Here is a 23,211-nt window from a genome sequence, read left to right as displayed (position 1 = left end):
TTACCGTATTACTTTATTTTAGATTTCTTATAGTGGAAAGGTTGCTTGCTACATTGATAGCAGAGAGAACACAACTTATACTGCATAATCAAGATTCCTTAAGAGGTAACACAGTTTAGTGGTTAAAAGACTGACTTGCTAGGTTCAAATTCTGGTTCTGCCACTGCCCAGCTAAGTAACCTTGGCTGAATTACTGTGTATTCCCTGCCTCAGCTTCCTCACCTGTAAAACTGTGATAATATTATCTCTCAGGGATATTCTGAAGTTGCCATGTTGTGAAACTTATGTAAGTGCTACCCACTGCTGATCTGATGATTCTTATTTTGGATGCATACACAGCTATGTTAACAAACATAAATAGATGGCATGAGAAAATATGATGTAAGCAATTTTTAAAAATAAACTTTAAGAAATTTTAGAATAGTTTTAGAGCTATAGAAAAACTGCACAGATAGTACAGAGAGTTCCCATATACCCCGCACATAATTTCCCTTATTCACATCTTACAGTGTAAGCAATTTTTAATGACAGCCCAATAATGGAAGGACATTTACTACAGTAGTTAAAACTACAAATTTAATTAACCTGTAATCTCAATAACCCACCTATCAGAACCAAACTTTGAAACTTCTAAGTACTGTATTATATAATGAGTACATGCTGAATTTAATGTTTTGGTAATAGCACTGCATTTACTGTACTAATGTAGGATATTTTATAGTCTCATTTAAAAAGGAATAATAAAATGGGAAAGTTATTTTACTGTGTGTGATTACTTCTATATATATATTGAAGTTGCAAATTAAAACGTGTGAAGAAGAAAATAAAGCTGGGATATTTAAGCAGATTACTTCATAATTTTAAGATTGAATTTCTCAAGATCATAAAGTAATTAAAGCTACATAAGGGCAATATGGGTGAATACATTTTGAGATGAGAATTTTTAACTTAAGTATTTTCTGACTATCAGAGAATCACATCTACAATAATGCATATAATACAAGGAAAAATTTTCTGGGTTATTAAGGGAATAGAGGTAGAGAGGTCCACCTGTAGAATGTTCAAAGACAGCTCAGGCCCATGGCGTTAAGTGTAGGCACGTTCACTGTCCAATTTAGCAGCCACTAGTCATACATGGAGAATTAAATTTAAATTAATTAAAATTAAATTAAGTTAAAAATTAAATTCCTCGGTTGCACTACGTTTCAAGCACTCAGTAGCCGCGTGTGGTTAGTGGTTACTGTATTGGAAAGTGCAGCTGTGGAACATTTCCACCACCGCAGAAAGTTCCATGGAACAGAACTGCTCAGATAGCCACAGACTGTTTCACTAATCACGCGTAAGCTGAGTCTCAACCAAGAGCTCTCACCTCCTAACCAAACAATTTCTATTAAACTTGCCAAAATGAAGCAAAGGGACCCAAAGGAGGCTCACATCTCGTTTTCTGAAATGTTTAAGGGGATGAAAGGGAAGAGGGTCTGGCGAATTCTCACATCAGACAAACGGCCACCAAGAAATGGAAAACGTGCTGAGGTCCTCAGAGCCGTGGGCTGTACTCACGTGGTGGGGTGGCAGGGGCCAGCGGCCAAGGGGACTCCTCTTCGGGGGTACATGTCCTCACTAGGGGAGGGGCCCCCATATGGGGCCTTCGCACTGGTGGGACCTTCCCCATTATGGGGCTGGGGTTCCTGCCAGTGAAAAATGGGAAATTTCACTGTTAGCCAGCTTTGAGTCTTTCCCTATGTGAGATATTAAAAATGCTGCTTACTGGATTATCCAGTTAATTCAAAACAGGGTTATATGAGATAAATTCTCAGAACTGATTAACCACGACCTGTGATGATTCTCCCTGCCCCTCAGTCTCCCAGGAAAAATAACCAGCAGCGGGACTGCAACTGTTCAAATCTTAGATCTAGTCACATACCAAAAAGATTAGATTGAACCAGACAACAGCTTTCCCAATCAAGATAAAAGATAAGGATAATTGCTTTTTAATTATCAGTGATGGGCAGTGGTGGAAAGAGAAAATGGAATCAGATGTAATAAAAACCTCACAAAATTCCACGGCTCCTTATTCTCACCCCATGCAAACGTCTAAAATGAGAGTTTAAAATGAGAAGCAAATGCTTGAATTCCATGCACTTACTTCTCCTGACCGTTTTGTGATTGGGAGTGATTAATGGTGATCAAATGGTCAAAACAAGGATCTGTTGCTGTTTTTTCAAACAAATTTTAAGAAATCCATGTAAGCAGTTTGTTGATGCCTAATATGTGGCTAACAATAAAAATCCCCCGTGAACGCTTTCATGCACAAAATGTTTTCTACTGGTGCGAGATGAGCATTTTCATGGTTTTAGCTGTAACACGCACACTTAAGGTGGAATATTTCTACTGACATTCTGAAACGGGAAGAATTACCCTAAATTTCTCCAGTTCAAACTCCTTCTGTCTGTATATTTTACAATGGCATACTTTAGGGCAGTAAGGTCAGAGGCCCATATTAATAAAATACTATGGATTCCTCTGGATAATGGATAACATCACACTTCTAAAAAGCACTGAAAATGAGACAGGCTGGGACCTGGGACCTGGGACCCTTTGCTGCAGTGCTTGCACCTGGAAAAACGTTTCCTCCAGCAACAAAATACAAAGTAACTATAAGGGACTAAATATAGCTGCGTGCATGCACAGTTGGGGCAAATTATGGACAAGAAGATACAAAAAGACCAGAAAAAATCCCAACTGCCACTTCTGAAGAGCGGGGAGCAAAAGCAGGGCACTGCACATGCCCCCTGCACTCACCATCACCAAAGGGGTGGGCAGACCACCTAAGCCACACCTCTGGCCCCACCCCCAGACACATCCCTACCCTCACCCCACATAAGGAACCAGCTCGCCCCCCTTGGGGAGCGAGCAAGCAAGGGAACGTTTTACTTGTTTCTGATCCCCTCTGCTGCAGCAGGGGCCCCAATAAAGCCTTGCTTGAACTTCTTGTCTGGCCTCTGATCCATTTCTTTTGATTAAGGAAGCCAAGATCTCTGGTCAGTAACAAAAAGATGAGAAAATTTCAGTTTGTGGTGAACTCTGAGATGCAAACAGGACTTGTGCACTGAAACACACGATTTTTCCTACCAGGTACCACAGATGGTGGTTCTGCCAGATTTGCTTCTCCTAATCTCTTGAGTTGCAGCTTTCCCCTCTAATCTCTTATAATTACCTGTGCTCCCAGACAGCAATCAGAGGTCAGGTTACTACAAAGTACACTTCTCTGTCTGTCCTACAGTGAGAATGGGGAATGGAGAAGGGAATCGTAAGCAGGAAAAGTTACTTTACATAAAATTAGATGATATATTTGAATATAAATTATAGACCTAAAAGAGAAATTATAAACCTTCTAATTCATAACAGAAATGCCTTTCAGATAGTTGGAAGGTATCTAGAATCTAAGTACTTAATGTAAGTTTGAATCTTTCCCATAACAGGAACTAACATCCTTCTTGATTAGTTTCTTATCTGTATCCTTATGGCAGGCCCTGCATAAAAGTATTAATTTAGTAGAACATTTCCTAATTGTATTCAACATCTTAACTGTAGTGAGTAAATTAGGTTTAGCTGCTGCGGCAAAGTACAGTTGTAGAAATTTAAATTTAGACACAAGCAGTATGAAAAGCAGTTCCAGAGTATATGGTCAAACAAAAACACTGACATAAATATCAAAGTCTACATCAAACATCAAAGGCACGCCTGCCTTTCAGGAGCTGACCAAAGTTCCCAGGAGTGGGATTGGAATGCTTCACTGCCAGAGCTTCATTCTAAAAAGATTATGAGGTCACTGACCCGGACAGTCTCAATCAAAATGAAATTCTGCTAGATTTCCTGTCTACCCAGAAACACCCTGATAGTCTCAGATCAAAACTTCTTCACAATAGGCTTATCCATTAGAAAAAAAAAACTGTCTTAAAGAGAATGCTTTTTAAGAACAGAAACTTATCACAGGGAACTCTACTCAGTGTTCTGTAATGACCTATATGGGAAAAGAATCTGAAAAAGAATGGATATATGTATATGTATAACTGAATCACTTTGCTGTACACCTGAAACGAACACAACATTGTGAATCAACTGTACTCCAATATAAAATAAAAATTAAATTAAAAAAATAGAAACCTATTCTTCCAAATGATACTCACTTTGCTATATAGTCCAAGTTTTCCTGTAACCTTTCTTCCAAGTCACACCATGCTAAAACAGGACAGCAGTGCCTAAAACTACAGAGAATGTTCTGTTCTGAATTGTGAAAGAAAATTATTCTTCATAAAGCTGAGGCTAGCTGAAGAGGCCACACACGGTACTGCTGGTTCCCTTTCCCAAAGACAGCTGGTGGAGAGGGCCTGACACCCTGACCCCTACATCCAGCTGCAAGGCTGCCCTGGAGAAAGAAATGCCTCTTTCTAATTCACACTAGAGGCCATATATGTTAACAGAGGCCCCTGAAGACCACTGTAAATAATATCACATTTCACTGACTCTAAAATGATGATGAGTTCTTACTCGGAACCACTAAGAAACTTAAAAATTGCCAAATTAAACTATAACTATTTCTTATCACAGAAGAATCATACTTATTGCATGGGCTCTCATGATAAGGAGAACATGATATATGTTAATCTTTTTATTTGTGCTCAAGAGTGATATTATGGAAGCCCAAAAAATGGATTATTAGAACTTCTTCACGTTCAGATTTCAAATCTTCTGCCTCACTTTTCAGCTCCAAGATGACTGTTTGACCACAAAACATGGCCCTTTGTGTCATCAACAGCCTTGCTGATGCAGTGTATCTTGACTGTTGCTCTAGCACTGTCCTTGGAATTTTCTTCTGAGCTGCTGACACCCGTCTCACAAGTTTTTGTTTGCTTGCTTTTTGGTTTTTTGGTTTTTTTTTTTTTTTTTTTTTTTTTTTTTGCATGCACAGGCAATAACAACTAAACTCACAACAGCTACCCGGCCCAAAGCAATTGATATTAGAAATGTTAAAACATGGTTGGGGAGGGCTTCTGAGAATCGCTAAGCTAGAGTAATGGGGCTCCTGAGGCCAGGGTTCTCCACTGCTTTGTCCCGTCCACCGAACAATTCACTCATTCCTCAAATAGTTATTAAGCTCCTAGTATGTGACGCAGGTACCAAGTTAGGGAGAGAGCAGAGTGCAAAGCAGGGAAGGACACTCCCCTCAAGGACCTTAGGAAGAGACTGCCATTAATTGAAAAACACAGAAGATTAATACAAAGCTACAATTATTTTAAGTCATGCAGAGAAGAGGCACATGGCACCATAGTAACATATGACTGATGTACCCTCGTCAGGAAGGTCAGGGAATACCTAAGGAAAGAGGGGAGGGAGAAATACATCAGGCAGAGAAAAGAGCGTGTGTAACACGGAAGAGAGCAAAGAACTTTTCTGCACGGATAACCGTGCCTTGCGGAAAGGACTCCAGACTTTTTGAGGACTATTACATCAGGGCTCCAAACCATACCAATACTGAGGAATCTTAAACGCCATTATGTCCCGGTTCGAATGGGGCCTTATGGGGGCGAGGGAGCGACTGGAGTGATTTCTTGACTTCAAGTGTGTAACTGGGAGACCCTCAGATGGGTCTCTGATATGGGGAGTAAGTGTCATTTGGGTGTGAAGGACTGAGTAGAAGCCTCTGAAACTTTCCGGCGCAAGTGTATTCCTCACTCAAGATGGTAACTCAACGGCAATGCCGTGTATGCTGGGAAGAACTGCAGAGATGGGAACACAACCAAAGCCTCAGAGAGGAGGAGCAGTGGTCCCTCCTTACACCGCCTTTTCTGTACTTCTAATGACCCTGCAGGAAAAAAAACGATGTGCCACTGTAAGCTAAAAGTGCTGGAAATCCCGAATAGTACTTGTTATGCTAGATGTGATATTATACAGCTTCTGGCACTGGGTACCCAGCTATTTATGTGAATATGGCAATTACCATCCATGGGTAGAGACAGGCTACTTACTCCCTTGTCTGCTGGTGATGTGAACTCTCCCGATCTCCCTCAAAACTTAGTCTGCAGGGACCCGGACCATCTTGACTTTCCACAGTACGTGACTCTAGTCCACTATACAGAGGACCACATGTTAACTGGAGCAAGAAATGGAAAGCACCCTAGTGGGCCTAGCGAGACACAAACACCACACAGCACAAACATTAAGAGGGCCCACTGCGTACGTGTTTAAGAAGCCTAGGGCTCCAGGACGGGCTGAGAACCTCCTCTCTAAGGTAAAGAACAGGTTGCTTCTTTCGACATCTACTGCGAAGAAAAAGGTGGGCCTCTTTGGATTCTGGAGTATGCACATTCCATACTTTATAATACTGTTTGGACCCATTTATCAGAGACTTGGCGGCTGCCAGTTTCAAGAGTGACCCGAGCGATCGAGAAGACTTTTGCGGCACATCTAGACAATGATGGATCTGGGGGTGCAGACCTATCCTCGATGGCTATGGAGTGCCAAGAGAGAAGTCACACTGCAGACCCCTGGGGTCCTGGGGCAGAGAACAACGTTCCGTTTAAAACCCAGCCCCTAGTACATTATGGGGCCCAGGGCCTTGACATACCCAACCATGGTCAACAAATGGCCCTGACATAAAGTTAGATGGGCAAAGAAAAAACCCACTCTAGGATGGAAATGGCTTATCTGGGATCAGGCCCAAGTACATTCAGAGGGCACAAGGAAATTACATTTATAGGTGACCCAGACCCCCATACGATGGGTGTCTCTGTTTCATGATCAATAGACAGAGAAAACAGGAATTCAGACAGAGCCCCAAGTGACCTGGTGCTACACCGCAGTGCCATTCAGCAGTGGACCCGAGGGGCCGTGGGAAGGAAGTGTGGCGGGTGAGGACACAGAGCAGCCCTGGGCACTCACGCCACGTGGGCGGAGGGAAGGCCTGGGCTACAGGCACACCCTGACTCCAGGGCAGCAGCGAACGGACAGCTGGTCAGGGGCCTAGGGAACAACAGGGACAGATGATGTGCTGAGGAGGTCTGGGAAGGATGGATGCAGGTGGCACAGGTCAGGTGCTTTCTGTGCTTCAGGCTAATGCCCACCAGGAAGCATCCCCCAAAATGTCAACATGTGTGCTGTCAAACGTCAACAAAAGGTGGACAGGACGAGTCATTCTAGGGCCGTCAGCCAGCCTCCCGCTCAGGCCAGCAAAGAGTTGATACCATGGGCCTGTGAAGAGAGTGGCAGAGGCTCTTCCTCTCACCGATGCTGGAAAAGTTACTGCAACCGCTACACGTCTCACCTGCCAGCCACAGACACTGATACCAAGCCCTGGATACGGCATCATTACTCAAGAAGACCCATCACTGACTTGGTGTAAGGTTAGTTCCGTGGGAAGGGGCAATGATTTGTCTTTACCACAGTGTTTGGCTTCCAGCTCCCAATACTTTTGTTGCCACCACTGTCCCTGGGCTTATAAAATAACTGATTTCTCGATAGGATATTCCACAAAACAACACCTTAGGCCAAGGCACCCATTTTATAACAAAGGAAATGTGACAATGGGTCCATAACCTTAGAATCCACCGGTCTGACAATGACTCATCCTCAAAGCTGGCCCAACAGGCAGGGAGAGTGGTCTACTAAAAAGTAACCCAAGAGACATCTTAGGATAACTTCCTGCGGAGTTGGAGCCCTGCCCTCCAGGATGTGGTATAGGTATTGAAGCAATGGCTTCAGTATCTGCTCTGTATTACCGAGAGCGACAATACTCAGGTCTGGTAACCAAAGGATGAAAACAGGATTGGCCTTTGTCATCATCAATCCCAGGGACCCACTTGCAAAATTTGTTTCCCATCCATGCAACGCTCGTATTTGCCAAGTTAAAAGTCCTGATTCCTAGGCAGGAGTGGGGGACGATTGTTTCCTCCAGGGGACATGCAAAAGTTCCAATAAACTTGAAGCTCTGACCATCTCCTGGTCATTCTGGACTCCTCGTGTCAATACACCAGCAGAAAACAGGCAGTCAGGTGACTGCTGGGGATGTTCCATCCTGATATCACGAGCAGCCAAGACTACGGCTACACAGTGAGGGAGGAGAGGATGTCTCCAGAACTTGAGGGATTCATCAGGGTATGTCTAGGTGCTTCCACAGCCAGTGGTAACCATAAATGGGAAATTTCAGCACTTATGGCTCAACAGCAACAACGCAACCAAGGGCTCAGACAACTGAGGGAAGAAGGTCTGGGTCATCTCAGCAGACCAGCAATTCAAATCAGGCCAATTTGCTACCGGTGAAGGAAACCTGGACCGGGTGATGGATCGTGATGCTGAGTCTCCAGGTGAGCTGCAGCAGTGGAAACTGTAGTTTGTTTCTCCTCTTGCCTCCAGGCTCTGGTATGTGATTTCAGCAGGGCTTCCCCTTAAAGGGGACTCAGGTACTGCCTGCACTTGGATCTCTGGTCACTGGGAGGAAGTAAGGGCATCTCACTCTCGCAAAAGCAGAGGCCCCATGTCGTAGTATGGAAGCGATGGTGACTGGCATGGGTGGGTCTGAGCGGTAAAGGGGCAGATCATCCTGGAGCCCTGGTTGTACCACTTGAGGTTCTCGCACCCTCTCCTGTCTTGTTTCAGCTGCTTCATCAGTACTGGTGTCCCTGGGTATAGTCTGACAGTCCCTGCTCATGCCTGGGGGCAGTTCTTGCCTCTCACTCCATGGCTTCTGAGTTGACATGGCTTTGGATCCACACTTTCACACCACCCATGAACTACCTGGGGGTGTGGAGGAGGTAATACATTGGAGGGAAACCTTTGACCAGTGGGGGACAGGCAGCAAGGGAAAAACTCTTCTTCCCTTCTCCTCTCACAACGCATAATCTTAGGACACAGTTCAGAGAATGCCTTGGCCTATGATCTTATAGGATTGGGCAGTCCCAGTAGCTTACACACATATGCGCTCTCCCTCCCACCAAACTACACTCTCTTGGTCCCTCTCCCTCCTGGGATGCTATCCCCCGATGAAGGAACGGCACACAGCTTGCTGCTTCAGGCTGTCTTTCTGGGGAACCTAAGCTAAGATGAACTGCATAGGAGTTATGATCTGTCCACTAGGTCATTCATTCCTCTGGTGCTCAGAGGTGGTAAGTGAAGCCACAGGCAGAGCTTAGATCACGCAGAGAGGGAGACAGAGTGAGAAGAAAAGAGGGCCTAACACGTGGCCCATCAATGGCCTTAAGGATAATGGCTAGAACAGAAGATGGGCACTGGCCAGAGAGGTGGGTGAAAAACTGGCAAGTACCGATATTTCCACGAGGGAGTTTACTAGGACATGGAGAAAAATCTATCATCTGGGAATTCCCGGGCGGTCAGTGGTTAAGACTCTGTGCTTTCACTGCCGACGGTCTGGGTTCGATCCCTGGTTGGGGAACTAAGATCCCACAAGCCCCATGGCCAAAAAAGAAAAAAAGAAAGAAAAAATATTCTGTATCTAAGGAGCTGTTGCTTTTTAATTATGTTAGATGCTGACTGCTGTGGCTACTTGATATGATGTATTACCAAAGAAAATGAAATAATATGCAAATAAAAGTGTGGTGGAGGAAGTTTTTTCAAACCACATTCCTCTCGGGGTGGGGGGGAAGACTCCAGGTAAACTGTGTAAGAGTGGAGGAATCAGGAACCAGGAAGCAGACCTCCTTCTCTGCCTCTCTGGAGGGCAATCTGGTGGGGATCCAGGCTGAGGAGAGGATGATCTGGTGGTTATCAATTTACAAAATTCTGTCTTTTAAAGTTTTCTCTTTTTTTTGATAAAAAGCTTAAATGTCTAAAAATAAAAGAAAAAAGGCTTGTAACACAAACTTTTGTAAGGAGGTACTATAGAAGAAACACAGAAAGCTCAACTTCCTGAATAAGGCACTTTGGGAGACTTAAAACTATATTTCACAGCAAAATTTTCTTCCTTACACACAGGAGGACATGGGAGTTCATAAAAATGCTTTATATGTCTTTATGAACACTGCGGATCAGAAAACAAATCTTCCTTAATACTTAGAATTTATCACAAAGCCTACAGGTATGGAATAACGTCAACTTCTGTTACAAGAAGCCACACAGTTGTTAAAATTTTTTAAATTAATTCTATATACGTATCAGTCACAGAATTTAATTTTTTAAAATTCAGAGATGTTGCAGTACTCTTCTTTAGCTCATTAAAACTTCTATTTATTTAATTTAATGTATTGCAATCAGCTCTGCCTGATTTTCACTATAATTTCAATATCTGTGAGTCTGTTTCTGTTTTGTACATAAGCTCATTTGTATCATTTTTTTTAAAATTAGATTCCACGTATGAGTGATATTATATGATATTTGTCTTTCTCCAGACAGGTTTTATTTTCACAGCATGTATTACACAGACCACATTTAAATCTAAAGTTAGAGTTAACAACATAAAAGGCAAGGAACTAAATTCTAAATTGTAACTAACAATATGAACACTGGGGAACTTCAATTTAAATAAACATGAAATGCTCTTGAACCCGAGTGTCACAGCAGCGGTAAATACATACAAGGGTTTCAAAGGACCCAAGTGGAGAGTTTTATTCGCTGCCACTGCTTTTGGAAATCAGAAAACATATTTAAAATCTCTACCTCATCATATTGCCTCAAGTGTTGTACAGTTACACAGCTGTCTTTCAAAAACCACGGCACAAAGCCATCTCGAACACACTCTAACTTAAAAATAAGGCAGAATCAGGACTTCCCTGGTGGCGCAGTGGTTGAAAGTCCGCCTGCCGATGCAGGGGACACGGGTTCGTGCCCCGGTCCGGGAAGATCCCACATGCCGCGGAGAGGCTGGGCCCGTGAGCCATGGCCGCTGAGCCTGCATGTCCGGAGCCTGTGCTCCACAACGGGAGAGGCCACAACAGTGAGAGGCCCGCGTACCGCAAAAAAAAAAAAAAAAAGGCAGAATCAGTGTTCCTGATCCACAATGTTGGGGGCTACTCTGGGCACGTGAACATGAGAACCAGGTCAGTGGGCTTTTCTGCAATAACACAACCCTTTGCCTGCCTCCTGAGAGATGGTGACATATCCTCCACATTAAGCTCTCCGTCCCCACAGAAGATGGGCACTGGCCAGAGAGGTGGGTGAAAAACTGGCAAGTACTGATATTACCACGAGGGAGTTTACTAGGGCATGGAGAAAATCTATCATCTGGGAATTCCTGGACAGTCAGTGGTTAGGACTCTGTGCTTTCACTGCCGACGGTCCGGGTTCGATCCCTGGTTGGGGAACTAAGATCCCACAAGCCCCATGGCCAAAAAAAAAAAAAAAAAAGAAAAAAAGAAAGAAAAAAAATTCTATATCTAAGGAGCTGTTGCTTTTTAATTATGTTAGATGCTGACTGCTGTGGCTACTTGATATGATGTATTACCAAAGAAAATGAAATAATATGCAAATAAAAGTGTGGTGGAGGAAGTTTTTAAAAACAGGCTGATTCTGATTCAGGCTTAAGTGGATGGATGGTATTCTAACAACTCTAATTCACTGACAGGCACAACGGCTGCCTGCCAACACCAGGGTGGATTTTGTTTTCATTTGATGCTTCAGAATACCCAACTGACACACCTCCAGGTCAGGTGACTTCAGAGGTTTAAGAGCTGGCCTAAAAACCCCAGCATTTTTACACTAGACTTCAGTCTCCAAACAGTCCATTCTATCTTTAGAATTCTAACTAAAATGTGAGCAGCAAAGGGTTTTGAAAAAAGGCCTCTAGGTGTTTCAAATTTCCTGTGCTTGGTTCAGCAGACTATCGGCCTGTCTAACCATAAACAAGTCTCAGGAATTTTTTTTTTTTTTTTTTTTTTTTGGAGTGTAGTTGATTTACAATGCTGTGTTAGTTTCAGGTGTCCAGCAAAGTGATTCAGTTATACATCTATCCACTCTTTTTAAGATTCTTTTCCTATATAGATTATTACAGAGTATTGAGTAGAGTTCCCCGTGCTATACGGTAGGTCCTTATTAGTTATCTATTTTATATATAGTGGTGTGTGTGTGTTAATCCCAATCTCCCAATTTAACCCCCCTCCCCACTTCCCCCCTTTGGTAGCCATAAATTTGTTTTCTATGTCTGTGAGCCTGTTTCTGTTCTGTAAAAAAAGATCATTTGTACAATTTTTTAAAAATCTCAGGACTTAAATACCCAGTTGTACCCCTGCAGGGGTCAACAAGGACCAGTTCTAGGGAGGGCAGGAGAGGAATTGGGGGGGACAAAATGGTAGGAAATGCCTCCCCCCCCACAAATCCAAGTCAAACAATAACTCAACGCTTTATAGTTATTTAATATCTGAAAACTATTCTCCTAAAAGTGAAATTTACCAGTCTAACAGAAATCAACATAGACTGCAACATTTGGTCTGATCTTATTTTTACCCTTTACCTCAGTATCTCACCTAACAGCTCTATATTTCAAAGCCCTGACAGATTTGTTTGACTGGCATGATCTGTGACCACTTCCTTTCTGTCAAGAAATACAGTTTTCTCCTTTTGATGCTAAACTATTTCTGTTCACACAGTACGAACCCTTTGGTCTGTTTAGACTCTGGGGTACAAATGTTAACATGGAGATCATGCGGGTCATTATTTTACATCTTATTAGGTGTTTATTAAAAAAGATAAGAACGTCTAGGATTAATAAATAGAGTTTTTCTGGCTCCATGAGTGGCTCATCTGCATACACTGTTGAGATCAGGCAGGCTTGAAGGCTACCGAAGCTGCGACTGGGCAGGTCACTGAGAGAGCCGTGGTACTGGAGTCATACATCTGGCTTGTGGGATGGGGCTGGGATATACAAGTCATTTTGGCTGAAGATGTTAATCTACTAAACATGTTAAAATAAAGGTCTATCTTTCCATTTTCAAAAGCTGGCGTCATGGGACAGGGATTGCAAGCTGCTTGAGGGGAGGGGTGAAGACAGCTGCTAAGAGAACAGCCTGGAGAATATTCATTGTAAGAGGGTGTAGCATTCATTCCAGATCCCCAAGGTTCCCTCTCATAATTTCTGGTGTGTTAGAGGCTTTGGGCAGCTGGCCAGCACGAGGGCTCACTTAAAATTCTCATTTCATTTTCCGAACACTGACTCATGAGAATCCCTAACGTAATTCCAGGGTTCGGACCCTGGGGAGGGGTGCCCCTGAGTTTGGCTGTATCTCCTGGCACAGTTGTTATGAGAACATTCTGCATCCCTTTAGTCCCTGGATTCCTGCATCTGGCAAGTCACAATATGTGATAAGGAATTCAGTCACATGGCTTCCTTCTGGAATGTACATTAGGGAACAGAGTTTCTTAGCCACAGAAGTAGCCTATAAAAGCAACGGGTTGTTTAAAAATCACACATAAAAAGCAAAACATCACAAACTCATTGTCAAGAAATAGAAAATATTCCTTTTGATCAACCTGTTTATAAGTGTTGCTGAGTTCTCTCCCCAAACTTTGTACTCTTACCAGATCTCCTTGTTGATGAAAATAATTTGACACTCAATTATTTGGGGACAAATCTAATAATATTCATGTTTTCCTTAAAATGAAGGCAAGAAGAGTTAACAGTGTGGTGTGGTGAGTGTTCAAACATGGGTGCAAAGAAGCTACAAACCTTACAAGAATACTGAGATGTGGTATTGAGAAAATCTGGGGCTCTGGTGGTAAATCTGACAATCATAAAACTACATTCATTCTGATTCTTTGACGGTTTCAATCTGAGTACAACTGAAACCAAGTATTTCAATTTATGAACGATGTAAAGTTTTTCTTTTCCATTTACACGTGGGATAGGTCACTTCCACAATAACTAATTTCTTAAGTATTTCAAGAATATATCAAGCGCATGACACATAAACTACAGTGAAAAGGACAATTTTAATACTTTAAATATTACTCAAGTAAAGAGCTGAATGGCTTCCCGACACCTGTCACTATGCTGTAAAATTTACTTAGTATCCAAAACTGTACAATTACTTAAAGTGCCTGACACATACAGTTGAGATTTGTCCTTTTTAATTCAAACCTTTGCAAACAAGGAATTTGTGATACCAGAGAAAAGACAAATGTATTATCTAATTTTGAGTACTGCTTCTGCCAATCTTTTGTTCACAGCTTCCACAGGCTCCTAAATGTCTATATAAGAAAGCCCATGTTCTAGTTCTGGTACCCTAAATCCTCCATAATTTGGGGTCCCTCGCTGCAATCTTCCTTCCTCTTGCTCTAGAATGAGGAAATCTTTCTTCTAGACAACCCGAAATCCTGGACCTTGCCCACTCTATGCCTCTACCTGTGCTCTTTCTAAAGCATTCCTGGTACAGCTTTCCTGTTTCTCTCCACTCAAGTCCCATCTGAATCCATTTTAAGTGCTTTAAGGGAACCTATATTGGTTCTGTTTGTGGTCCCACAATCTTAGCTCAGAGGCCAGCATGAAATGATGCTCTTCAAACGTCTGTTGAATTAAACAGACTCTACAACCAACTTAAGATCCCATGAACAGTAAGCTCCCCACAGCACCAGCTGGACCATTTCCAGTAACTGATCTTTGGAGTCACTGTGCTCATCCCGCATCCACGGGCCCACGTCGAGAGTTCTTAAACTTGTTGATTTCATAACATCTCTGTTTCTTTTTTTTTTTTTTAACATCTTTATTGGAGTATAATTGCTTTACAATGGTGTGTTAGTTTTCTGCTGTATAACAAAGTGAATCAGCTATACATATACATATATCACCATATCTCTTCCCTCTTGCGTCTCCCTCCCACCCTCCCTATCCCACCCCTCTAGGTGGTCACAAAGCACCGAGCTGATCTCCCTGTGCAATGCAGCTGCTTCCCACTACCTACCTATTTTACATTTGGTAGTATTTATAAGTCCACGCCTCTCTCTGAGTGTTTCTTATACTGATCAAGTAAGTGGTCACCTGTCCAGTGTGTAGAGAACAAGGGTGCTAGGACGCAGAGATGCAGGACCTGCCCTTCTATGAGGACATACACTCAGTGATGATACAAGGAAGATCAAGGTCAGTATTGTGGGAGAAGAACCAAAAGAGCCATGGAAATCCAAAGGAGGAGGATGGGGCACCTGTCTGCGGGCAACAATCCAGACTCCACAGAGACACAATAATGCTCAAGTCTGCCCTCGCAAGGAAGGTTCTTGTGGTGACTCAGGGCCTCAAGGACTTCTCCCCTTTCTACAGCATTAATGGGTTACGGTACTTCTTTACCCTTAATGATGATGATGATTAGAAACTGACTGTGTTTACTGAGCGCTCACTATACACCAGGGACTCTCAATCAGCACTTTACATGTACTGATGCACTGGACTTCCACAACAATCTAACCTATTAACATGTTGCCATTTTACAGATAAGCAGACTGTGGCCCAGAGAAATGAAATGTCTTGGGGAAGAAATCTCAAAGGTAGTAAGAGGTTGACCTGGGAACCACTGGGCATGGAACAGTCAGCAGGGTCAGCTTTGGGTATAGCACGGTCAAGGGATGTGTCTTTATAGATGATGCTTGGAAAGGGCTCGAAAGAAGAGAAAGAGCTAGATGTGGAAGGAAGAGTACTCCAGGCCGAGTAACAACATGGAGCGGCAGAAAGACGGCCAGTGTGGCCAGAGCCAAGTGAAGGGGAGGGAACACGGCAGCGGAGGGGGCTGCCCTGGCAGGCAGAGCCCAGCTCGTGGTTGGCCTTGGGGGCCTGAGTGAGGAGTTTGGTGTGTACTGATTTGCCTCTACATTGTGCAATCCTTATTTCTTGTCCTCCACACTGAGAGTCCCAATGGCAGAAACCATCTCTTACGTTTTAAAGTATTCCTTGCAGCATTTAGCCCACAGTGTAAGACGGGGTGGGTGTCACCATGAGCAGGAGTAGCTGGAAAGGTCTAATGTAGGAGATGCAATTGGAGAAAGAGGCCATTCCAGACCTGGGGGATGCCAGCTGCATGGCTGTGAAGGCAAAGTGAAAAAGTTCTAACAACAGTGATGGACTATGAGGAAACGAGGTTTTGTTTTGAGAAGGGAAGGTAGAATTCTTGAAAGGAAAAAAGTTTTCTCGGGGAAGAAGAAGACTCGAAATCAAGATACAATTAGGATAAATGGTACATATATATACAGTGGAATATTACTCAGCCATAAAAAAGAATGAAATAATGCCATTTGCAGCAACGTGGATGGGCCTAGAGATGATCATACTAAGTGAAGTAAGTCACACAGAGAAAGACAAATATCATATGATATCACATAAGTAGAATCTAAACAAATGAACTTATTTACAAAGCCGAAGTCGAGTCACAGATGTAGAAAACAAACTTGTGGTTACCAGGGGATGGGGGGAGGGATAAATTAGGAGATTGGGATTGATATACACACACTACTATAAATAAAATAGATAATCAACAAGGACCTATTGTATAGCACAGGGAACTCTACTCAATACACTGTAATAGCCTATATGGGAAAAGAATCTAAAAAAAAAAGATAGATGTATATGTATAACTGATTCACTTTGCTATACAGCAGAAACTAACAACATGGTAAATGAACTATACTCCAATAAAAATTTAAAAAAAGATACTATTAGGACTTAACTCCAATTTCCTTTAAAAGGAAAAACAAGTTCTCAAATTCTTTCCCAAATGAGAATGCCCCAGTATTTTGTGAGAATACAATAGACACTATGGTATATAAATTCATAAGACAAGACTAAGAAATGCCCAGAGAAAGGAAAGTACTTAGTTACTAATAAAATGTTGACATGTGGTCTTAGCAAGGGGAAGAAGTGCCATGCGACAGCGGAATAAACATGGGCATGGAATGAGAAAGTCCACATTAGAATCCTGGTTTAGCCACTGTGATGTAAAGACCTAAAGTCAAGGTTCAGTGTCATATGATGTCTTGACATCTGGTAAAATCAGATGAATACCTAACCGTGGGCTGCCCTCCCAGCTTGCCCTGTGCACACGGCCCCCTATCCCTCCTTATCAAAGGGCTCAGGGGCCTTCCTGCCTGTCCCCCAGGAGCAGGGCTCAGTCCCCTGCCTGCCTGCAGAACCATTTGAACAAGTCCATCACATCCTTCTGTGGGGACCAGGGGATACCCCACCCGCTTTGTACCACAAAGCCTGCCCCCGGCAGCCTCTGGCTGCTCACTCTATAGACATGTGCAGCTCCCCTCTGACCCTGCTGGCCTGCAATCTCTCTCTCCCTGGAGCATTGATCTCAGCTTTCAAAGGGTTGGGCGTAGTGTGTTCAGTCTTGCCCACAACCCTATGGCAGCAATACTTTTCTCATGAAAGAGATGAAGAGGCGATCACAACAGCCACTTACTGACACAGAAAACAAACGTATGGTTACCAAAGGGGGAAGCTGGGGAGGGATAAATTAGGAGTTTGGGATTAATAGATATACACAATTAAATATAAAATAGATAAACAACAAAGTCCTACTGTATAGCACAGGGAACTATATTCAGTATCTCGTAATAACCTATAATAGAAAAGAATCTGAAAAAGAATATATAGATATACAGACATATATGTGTATATACATATATAAAACAATCACTTTGCTATACACCTGTAACACTGTAAATCAACTGTGCTTCAATTAAAAAAAAAAAAAGAAAAGGCAGGTCCTTCAGGAATGGAACATTTGGTAAATGCAACATTTATTGAGCCCCTTCTAGGTGTGTATACGGTATCTCCCCTGTAGACAGCCTTAGCCATCAATTTGCAATAAGAATAATTTATTGTACTGTCTCCTATATACCAGGCACTGTTATATGCACCCAGTCAGGATGGGGTACTACTACACACCATCCCAGTTTTACAGACAAGGAAACTGAGGCCCAGAGAGGTTCAGTAACTTGGTCAAGGTCACACTGACGCTAAGTGGCTCCAGAGTCCCTGACTGTATAACTGAATCACTGTGCTGTACACCTGAAACGAACACAACATTGTAAATCCACTGTACTTCAATAACAAACAAATGAACAAATAAAAAACCCAGCCACTTGCTGGATGTGTGACTCGGGCCTCAGGCCAAGTCACTTAACTTTCACCTCCAAGCTTTGCCTTCTGTGGAAGAGGATTAATGACGCTCACCCAGGGCACTGCTGGAGTGCTGGGTCCAGCAGTCAGTGCCAGGCTTGTGGGTAGGACTGAGGCCAGCCCACCCTGTGTCACCTCCTCTGAAGCACCACGACTGACTTCGAGCCAGTCAAAGTCAAAATTAATACTAGCTGAGTTGGAAACCACAGGTGCGGACAGACATGACAGATTGGCCAGATTTGGTTAAAACACAATCTGGCTGGTTAGAAAAAAATACCGTTTCAGTTCCAGCTACCACCACAAGGAGAATTTACAAGAGTATTGGGCAAATAATAAAGTAGACATGAAACCAAGACTGCTTTCAAGATACTTACTAAACAGTAGATTCAACCGTACTTGGCGTGAATCTTGATATGCAAATAATGTAGCGATTTATAGTGGTACAAGACTTCGTGATAAGCTATCATTGTGTGTGCAAATGCTTTATTTTTAAACAAATGAAAAATCTGGTTGCTTCAGATATGAAATGGGGGAAAATGGAGCTAATAAAGCTTCACTCTGGTGGAATTTCCTTCTCTTCAGATTTTTTCTTGTCTATCACATCTCGACTTGTTTAAACACATATCCCAATGCATCCGTGTTTCCTGTCTTTCAATTGTTATGTAATTACATAATTTATACAAGTTTGTGTACTTATGTATTTGGAAAGAAGGAGAATTAGAAAATATATATCATATACACTCATATTAAAATGACATTTTAGAGCTATAAAAAAGAGGGGGTGCGAGAGACTTTTACAAAATAGTGAAGATCCTTTTGGACACACAGTGTGTGATCACTTTGAGGTGTCTTTTTTGTACTAAGAAGTTCTTGACTTTAGATTTTGGCTAGTGCAGTAGAACTGATGTGTAATTGTCTCCTTTAGGGGATACAAACTTTATTCTCTTCAGAATTCTAGTTGAACAGTGAAATATTACTTATTATTATAAAGTTTGAGATAAACCATAATCCAGGTTATGTTAGTAAGCAACTGAATGCCAGTTTGAGATATTTTTTAAATGCACCTTTTAAATACAGCTCCTTGGCTACCACATTCAATATATATTTCAGCAGGGCTTACGGTAGATTACTGTCAGCATGTTGTGAGTCAACTTCAGTGACAGAGCTTGCAATAAAAATAAGCAGGACAGGGCTTCCCTGGTGGCGCAGTGGTTGAGAGTTCACCTGCCGATGCGGGGGACACGGGTTCGTACCCCAGTCCGGGAAGATCCCGCATGCTGCGGGGCAGCTGGGCCCGTGAGCCATGGCTGCTGAGCCTGCGCGTCCGGAGCCTGTGCTCCGCAATGGGAGAAGCCACAGCAGTGAGAGGCCCACGTACCGCAAAAAAAAACCCATTAACTTTTACCCAAACTGCAGCAGTATTCCGTCCAATCTACTAGCTTCAGCCGATGCACCTTAGTTGCAGATTATTGGAAATCTTTACGTTTATATGTTCAAAGGAAACGTTTTTCACATATTATAAATAAGTATATATAACATTGAGGATTTATCTCAGATGCAAATAAGAAAAGGAAGGAAATCTCTCTTTCATCCTTACAAACAAGGTAGCTTAAAAAATTTACCATTGCTGATCTATATGTATTCCCATATTTTACACCTTGGAAAAAAGCAAGACCTGATGTGTTTCCATAATTAAGTTTTCTTTTTTGTAAAAAAAATTATTTATCTTGGCCACGCTGTGTGGCTTGCGGGATCTCAGTTCCCCGACCGGGGATTAAACCCAGGCCATGGCAGTGAAAGCACCGGATCCTAACCACTGGACTGCCAGGGAATTCCCCTTAATTAACTTTCCTTAAGGGTTATAAATTTATAAAAGAAGACCACTGATGGGTCAGATTGTTCATTCACTCTCATTATGTTAAGTCTATATTCCCACTTGGGTTGAACAGTTTGCGAGTATTAAACAAACATATAAGTTAGTTCAGTGCTAAAAAAATTCTTTTAAAAAAGCCATAAAGAGAAGTCATTTTCTTGATTCCTTAATATTGCATGGTATGTTCAACATACAGATATCACATATTCTGGTTAATTACAGCCAATAACGTGTCATCAGCCTATATAAGTCTGCATCAATCTGTTTTCTAAAATATTTTATTTTATTTATTTATTTATTTATTTTTTTAAACCAATTTATAGTGCAAAAAAATGCTCAAAATCATATACATTTATTGTTGAGATTAATCCAGAACATCATCTGCATCAAATTTCATTAAAACACGTCAAGAACTCTTATCACCATTTATCTAAAACCGCACATCAAAGAGGACTCCAACTTCATGTAGGATAGGATTTAATCAGCTGACATTCACAGTGTTTTTCTTTTTTTAAGGTATAAACTCAGGATGTTTTTGTTTACTGTCATGAAACTAGTCTAGTTCTTCACAGGGGGGTAAATCAATAGTACAGCAATTCAGTTGGTGGAAGACATACAGTCATGAGAACAAGATTTTCTTTGGTATGCTGCAGTATCCCAGGTGCCTGGCATAGTGTGCCTGCCATACAGAAAGTGACACTCATTAATTATCTGTGGAAGGAATAAACACGTGGGTACAAGTCTTCTACCAGAAAATTTTATTTTTTGCTTCCATTAACATCTTATCACATACATGAACAGAGTATCTGTTCAAGGCACCAAAAGCTGAAAATTCAGTGTTTAGTATTCTCACTTGCAGTGTAATCAAGAATCTTATCATGAAAGCAAACAATGTCTATTCTTATAGGACCACAGAGAAGGTTTATCAATTTCATTCAGAGCTGTGAGAAAAAAGTAGCAGAAGTCTGTATATTATTGTTACCTCGAAGTGAGTCCAGAAGCAGACGTATCTCCATAGGGAGGGCCGGGGTGGGGGAACTTTTTAAAGTATTTAAGTCATCTTTAATTGAATATGATACATTCAAAAATGAGAAAACTACTATTAAACTGGATGGAATAATAGGAAGCGGTATCTCAAATACTACATTTGTTGGGAAAAGGAAATAAAGAGAAAAGGAGAACATAACAGAGTTGTGTAGAGATTTACGGCAGCAATTTACCCACAAAACAGTATAATGGTACACCGAGATGTGCAGTTGTGTAATAAAAAGCCTTCTAAATACTTAAAAAATTAAAGTCCTCTCACCAGATGTAAAAAAGTCTGTTTCAAGTCTAACGTGATAATCATTTTTGGAAATTTGTGTTTAAATGCTGGTACTATTTGTTACGATGTTTGGCTCTTCCTTTTATTCTGCCTTTTAATTATTAAATATGAACAGTGTTCATTCAAATAAACAGTAATTTGCCCTTTACGGCATCTTTCAGTCCATGATCTTAAGGCATTAATTAATTAAGGTACTATTTATCCTAAATTAGGGTAATCAGAGTTAAGAAAGGCAAAGACTCCTGCTTTTTTTTCTCGATACACACCATTTTGGAATTTGAAACTGCTTGTGATATAATAACTGTATTTGATAAAACATCGAGAATATTTTACCGAAATTACTGAAAAGCTGATTTCTGGGTATAGCTGCAGAACATTTATCCAAATCTTCTGGACTGAAAGTTGTATATTACACCATGTGATCGAGATTAGTAGGGTTTTCAGTTAAGGTATTCGATTTAAAGGTGGTTTTACATGAACTGTTTGCATGAGCTTATTTAGTAATTGTACATCGCAGTCTTCTGATTATTTATCAGCTTGCACTACAGTATGTGGGCCAACTTGGCCACATTCTTATTGAAAATATTTTGAATTAATTTTACTCCCTAAAATATTACGGCTTTATTTTCACTAAGCATCACATAACTGCATTTCTGTAATGTCATCATTTATGATAACAAAACAACCAAACTCAGGTCCTTAACCTCTAGTTTGCAGGGCTTAGTAATTCAAATAAATGGATACTACCTGAGACCAGGAAGGTTTTTCTATATACAGTGGTTATTGCAAAGAAAGTGGTTTTCAGAGAGTAAAACTCTGTTTATACTATTTTATTGTCACTGCAAAGCTCTATTTTGTATTTAAGAGGTGATCCACAGATACATCAGGAATGGTGGTAAATCTATAAACTCCTTATGCAACTCATAAGATAGCTCTATTGAATGTAATACGTTAGCTAAGAAAAGGATAATAAGATTAATAGCTCAGGGTTCCCCTGGTGGCGCAGTGGTTAAGAATCTGCCTGCCAATGCAAGGGACACAGGTTCAAGCCCTGGTCCAGGAGGATCCCACATGCCGCAGAGCAACTAGGCCCGTGCGCCACAACTATTGAGCCCATGTGCCACAACTACTGAAGCATGCATGCCTAGAGACCGTGCTCCACAACAAAAGAAGCCATGACAATGAGAAGCCCGCACACCACAACGAAGCCCGTGCACAGCAACGAAGACCCAACACAGCCAAAAATAAATAAATAAATTCATTAAAAAAAATTAATAGCTCAAGAGAAATCAGAGAAATGTTTAATGGTTACAATCTACCTGTAGTACGCATCCTATACTGTACTCAAGCCATTTCCAAAGAGTAACCTAAATTGGAGACCACATGTCTTGTTAAGAAAAGGGACAATTTTAATAGGAAAATTACAAAAAGACTAATAGCCTGATTTTTCACATTTTAAAATCTATCAAGTTATGCTATGTAATACCTCTCACATATTGAGCTCACAAACAAAATTTGTTGATTTCCTCTTAAACAGTAAAATCCATCTTCCTCCACGCTGGACTCGACTCAATATACTTCCAAAAGCATGAATGTGTGGTGCAGAGAAGTGATTTCCAAATCATGCTCTTGTAACTTACATAAAAGACTCCCCTTTGTCCCCTACCTTTTCTCAAAGGAGGAGAGGGTATGTGAATGAGGATTCAGCTTTGTATGGCAACCCATAACGGAGCAGCCCAGCTTTTACATGTTCTGGAGTCTGGGATCAAGTTCTGTTTAAACAGAATTCCATAACTTAACAACAACAAATAAAACCAACAAAAACCCAAACCAAAAAAACACTGTAAACAAGCAGATTTCTTTCTCCTTTCTCCTGTTTTCCCCTGACCCATTGTTCCTTACATA

At 41.6% G+C, this 23,211-nt stretch overlaps 1 protein-coding gene across 3 annotated transcripts in view; it reads right to left on the bottom strand.

Moving 5' to 3' along the window:
- LOC132490817 (ubiquitin-conjugating enzyme E2 E2) overlaps nucleotides 1-23,211 on the bottom strand; it is a 350,790-nt gene that overhangs the window by 135,353 nt on the left and 192,226 nt on the right. For 2 of the 3 annotated variants that reach the window (XM_060099485.1, XM_060099486.1), the window contains one exon: nucleotides 1,561-1,688. The exons of the other annotated variant lie outside the window; for it this stretch is intronic. In XM_060099485.1, coding sequence (XP_059955468.1) covers nucleotides 1,561-1,688 — 128 coding nt within the window. Of the gene's footprint in view, nucleotides 1-1,560; nucleotides 1,689-23,211 lie in introns of those variants that run through there. 3 annotated transcript variants of the gene reach the window in all.

The sequence above is a fragment of the Mesoplodon densirostris genome, chromosome 5, assembly GCF_025265405.1.
Source record: "Mesoplodon densirostris isolate mMesDen1 chromosome 5, mMesDen1 primary haplotype, whole genome shotgun sequence".
NCBI lineage: Eukaryota > Metazoa > Chordata > Mammalia > Artiodactyla > Ziphiidae > Mesoplodon > Mesoplodon densirostris.
This window is presented reverse-complemented; position numbering and strand designations above follow the sequence as displayed.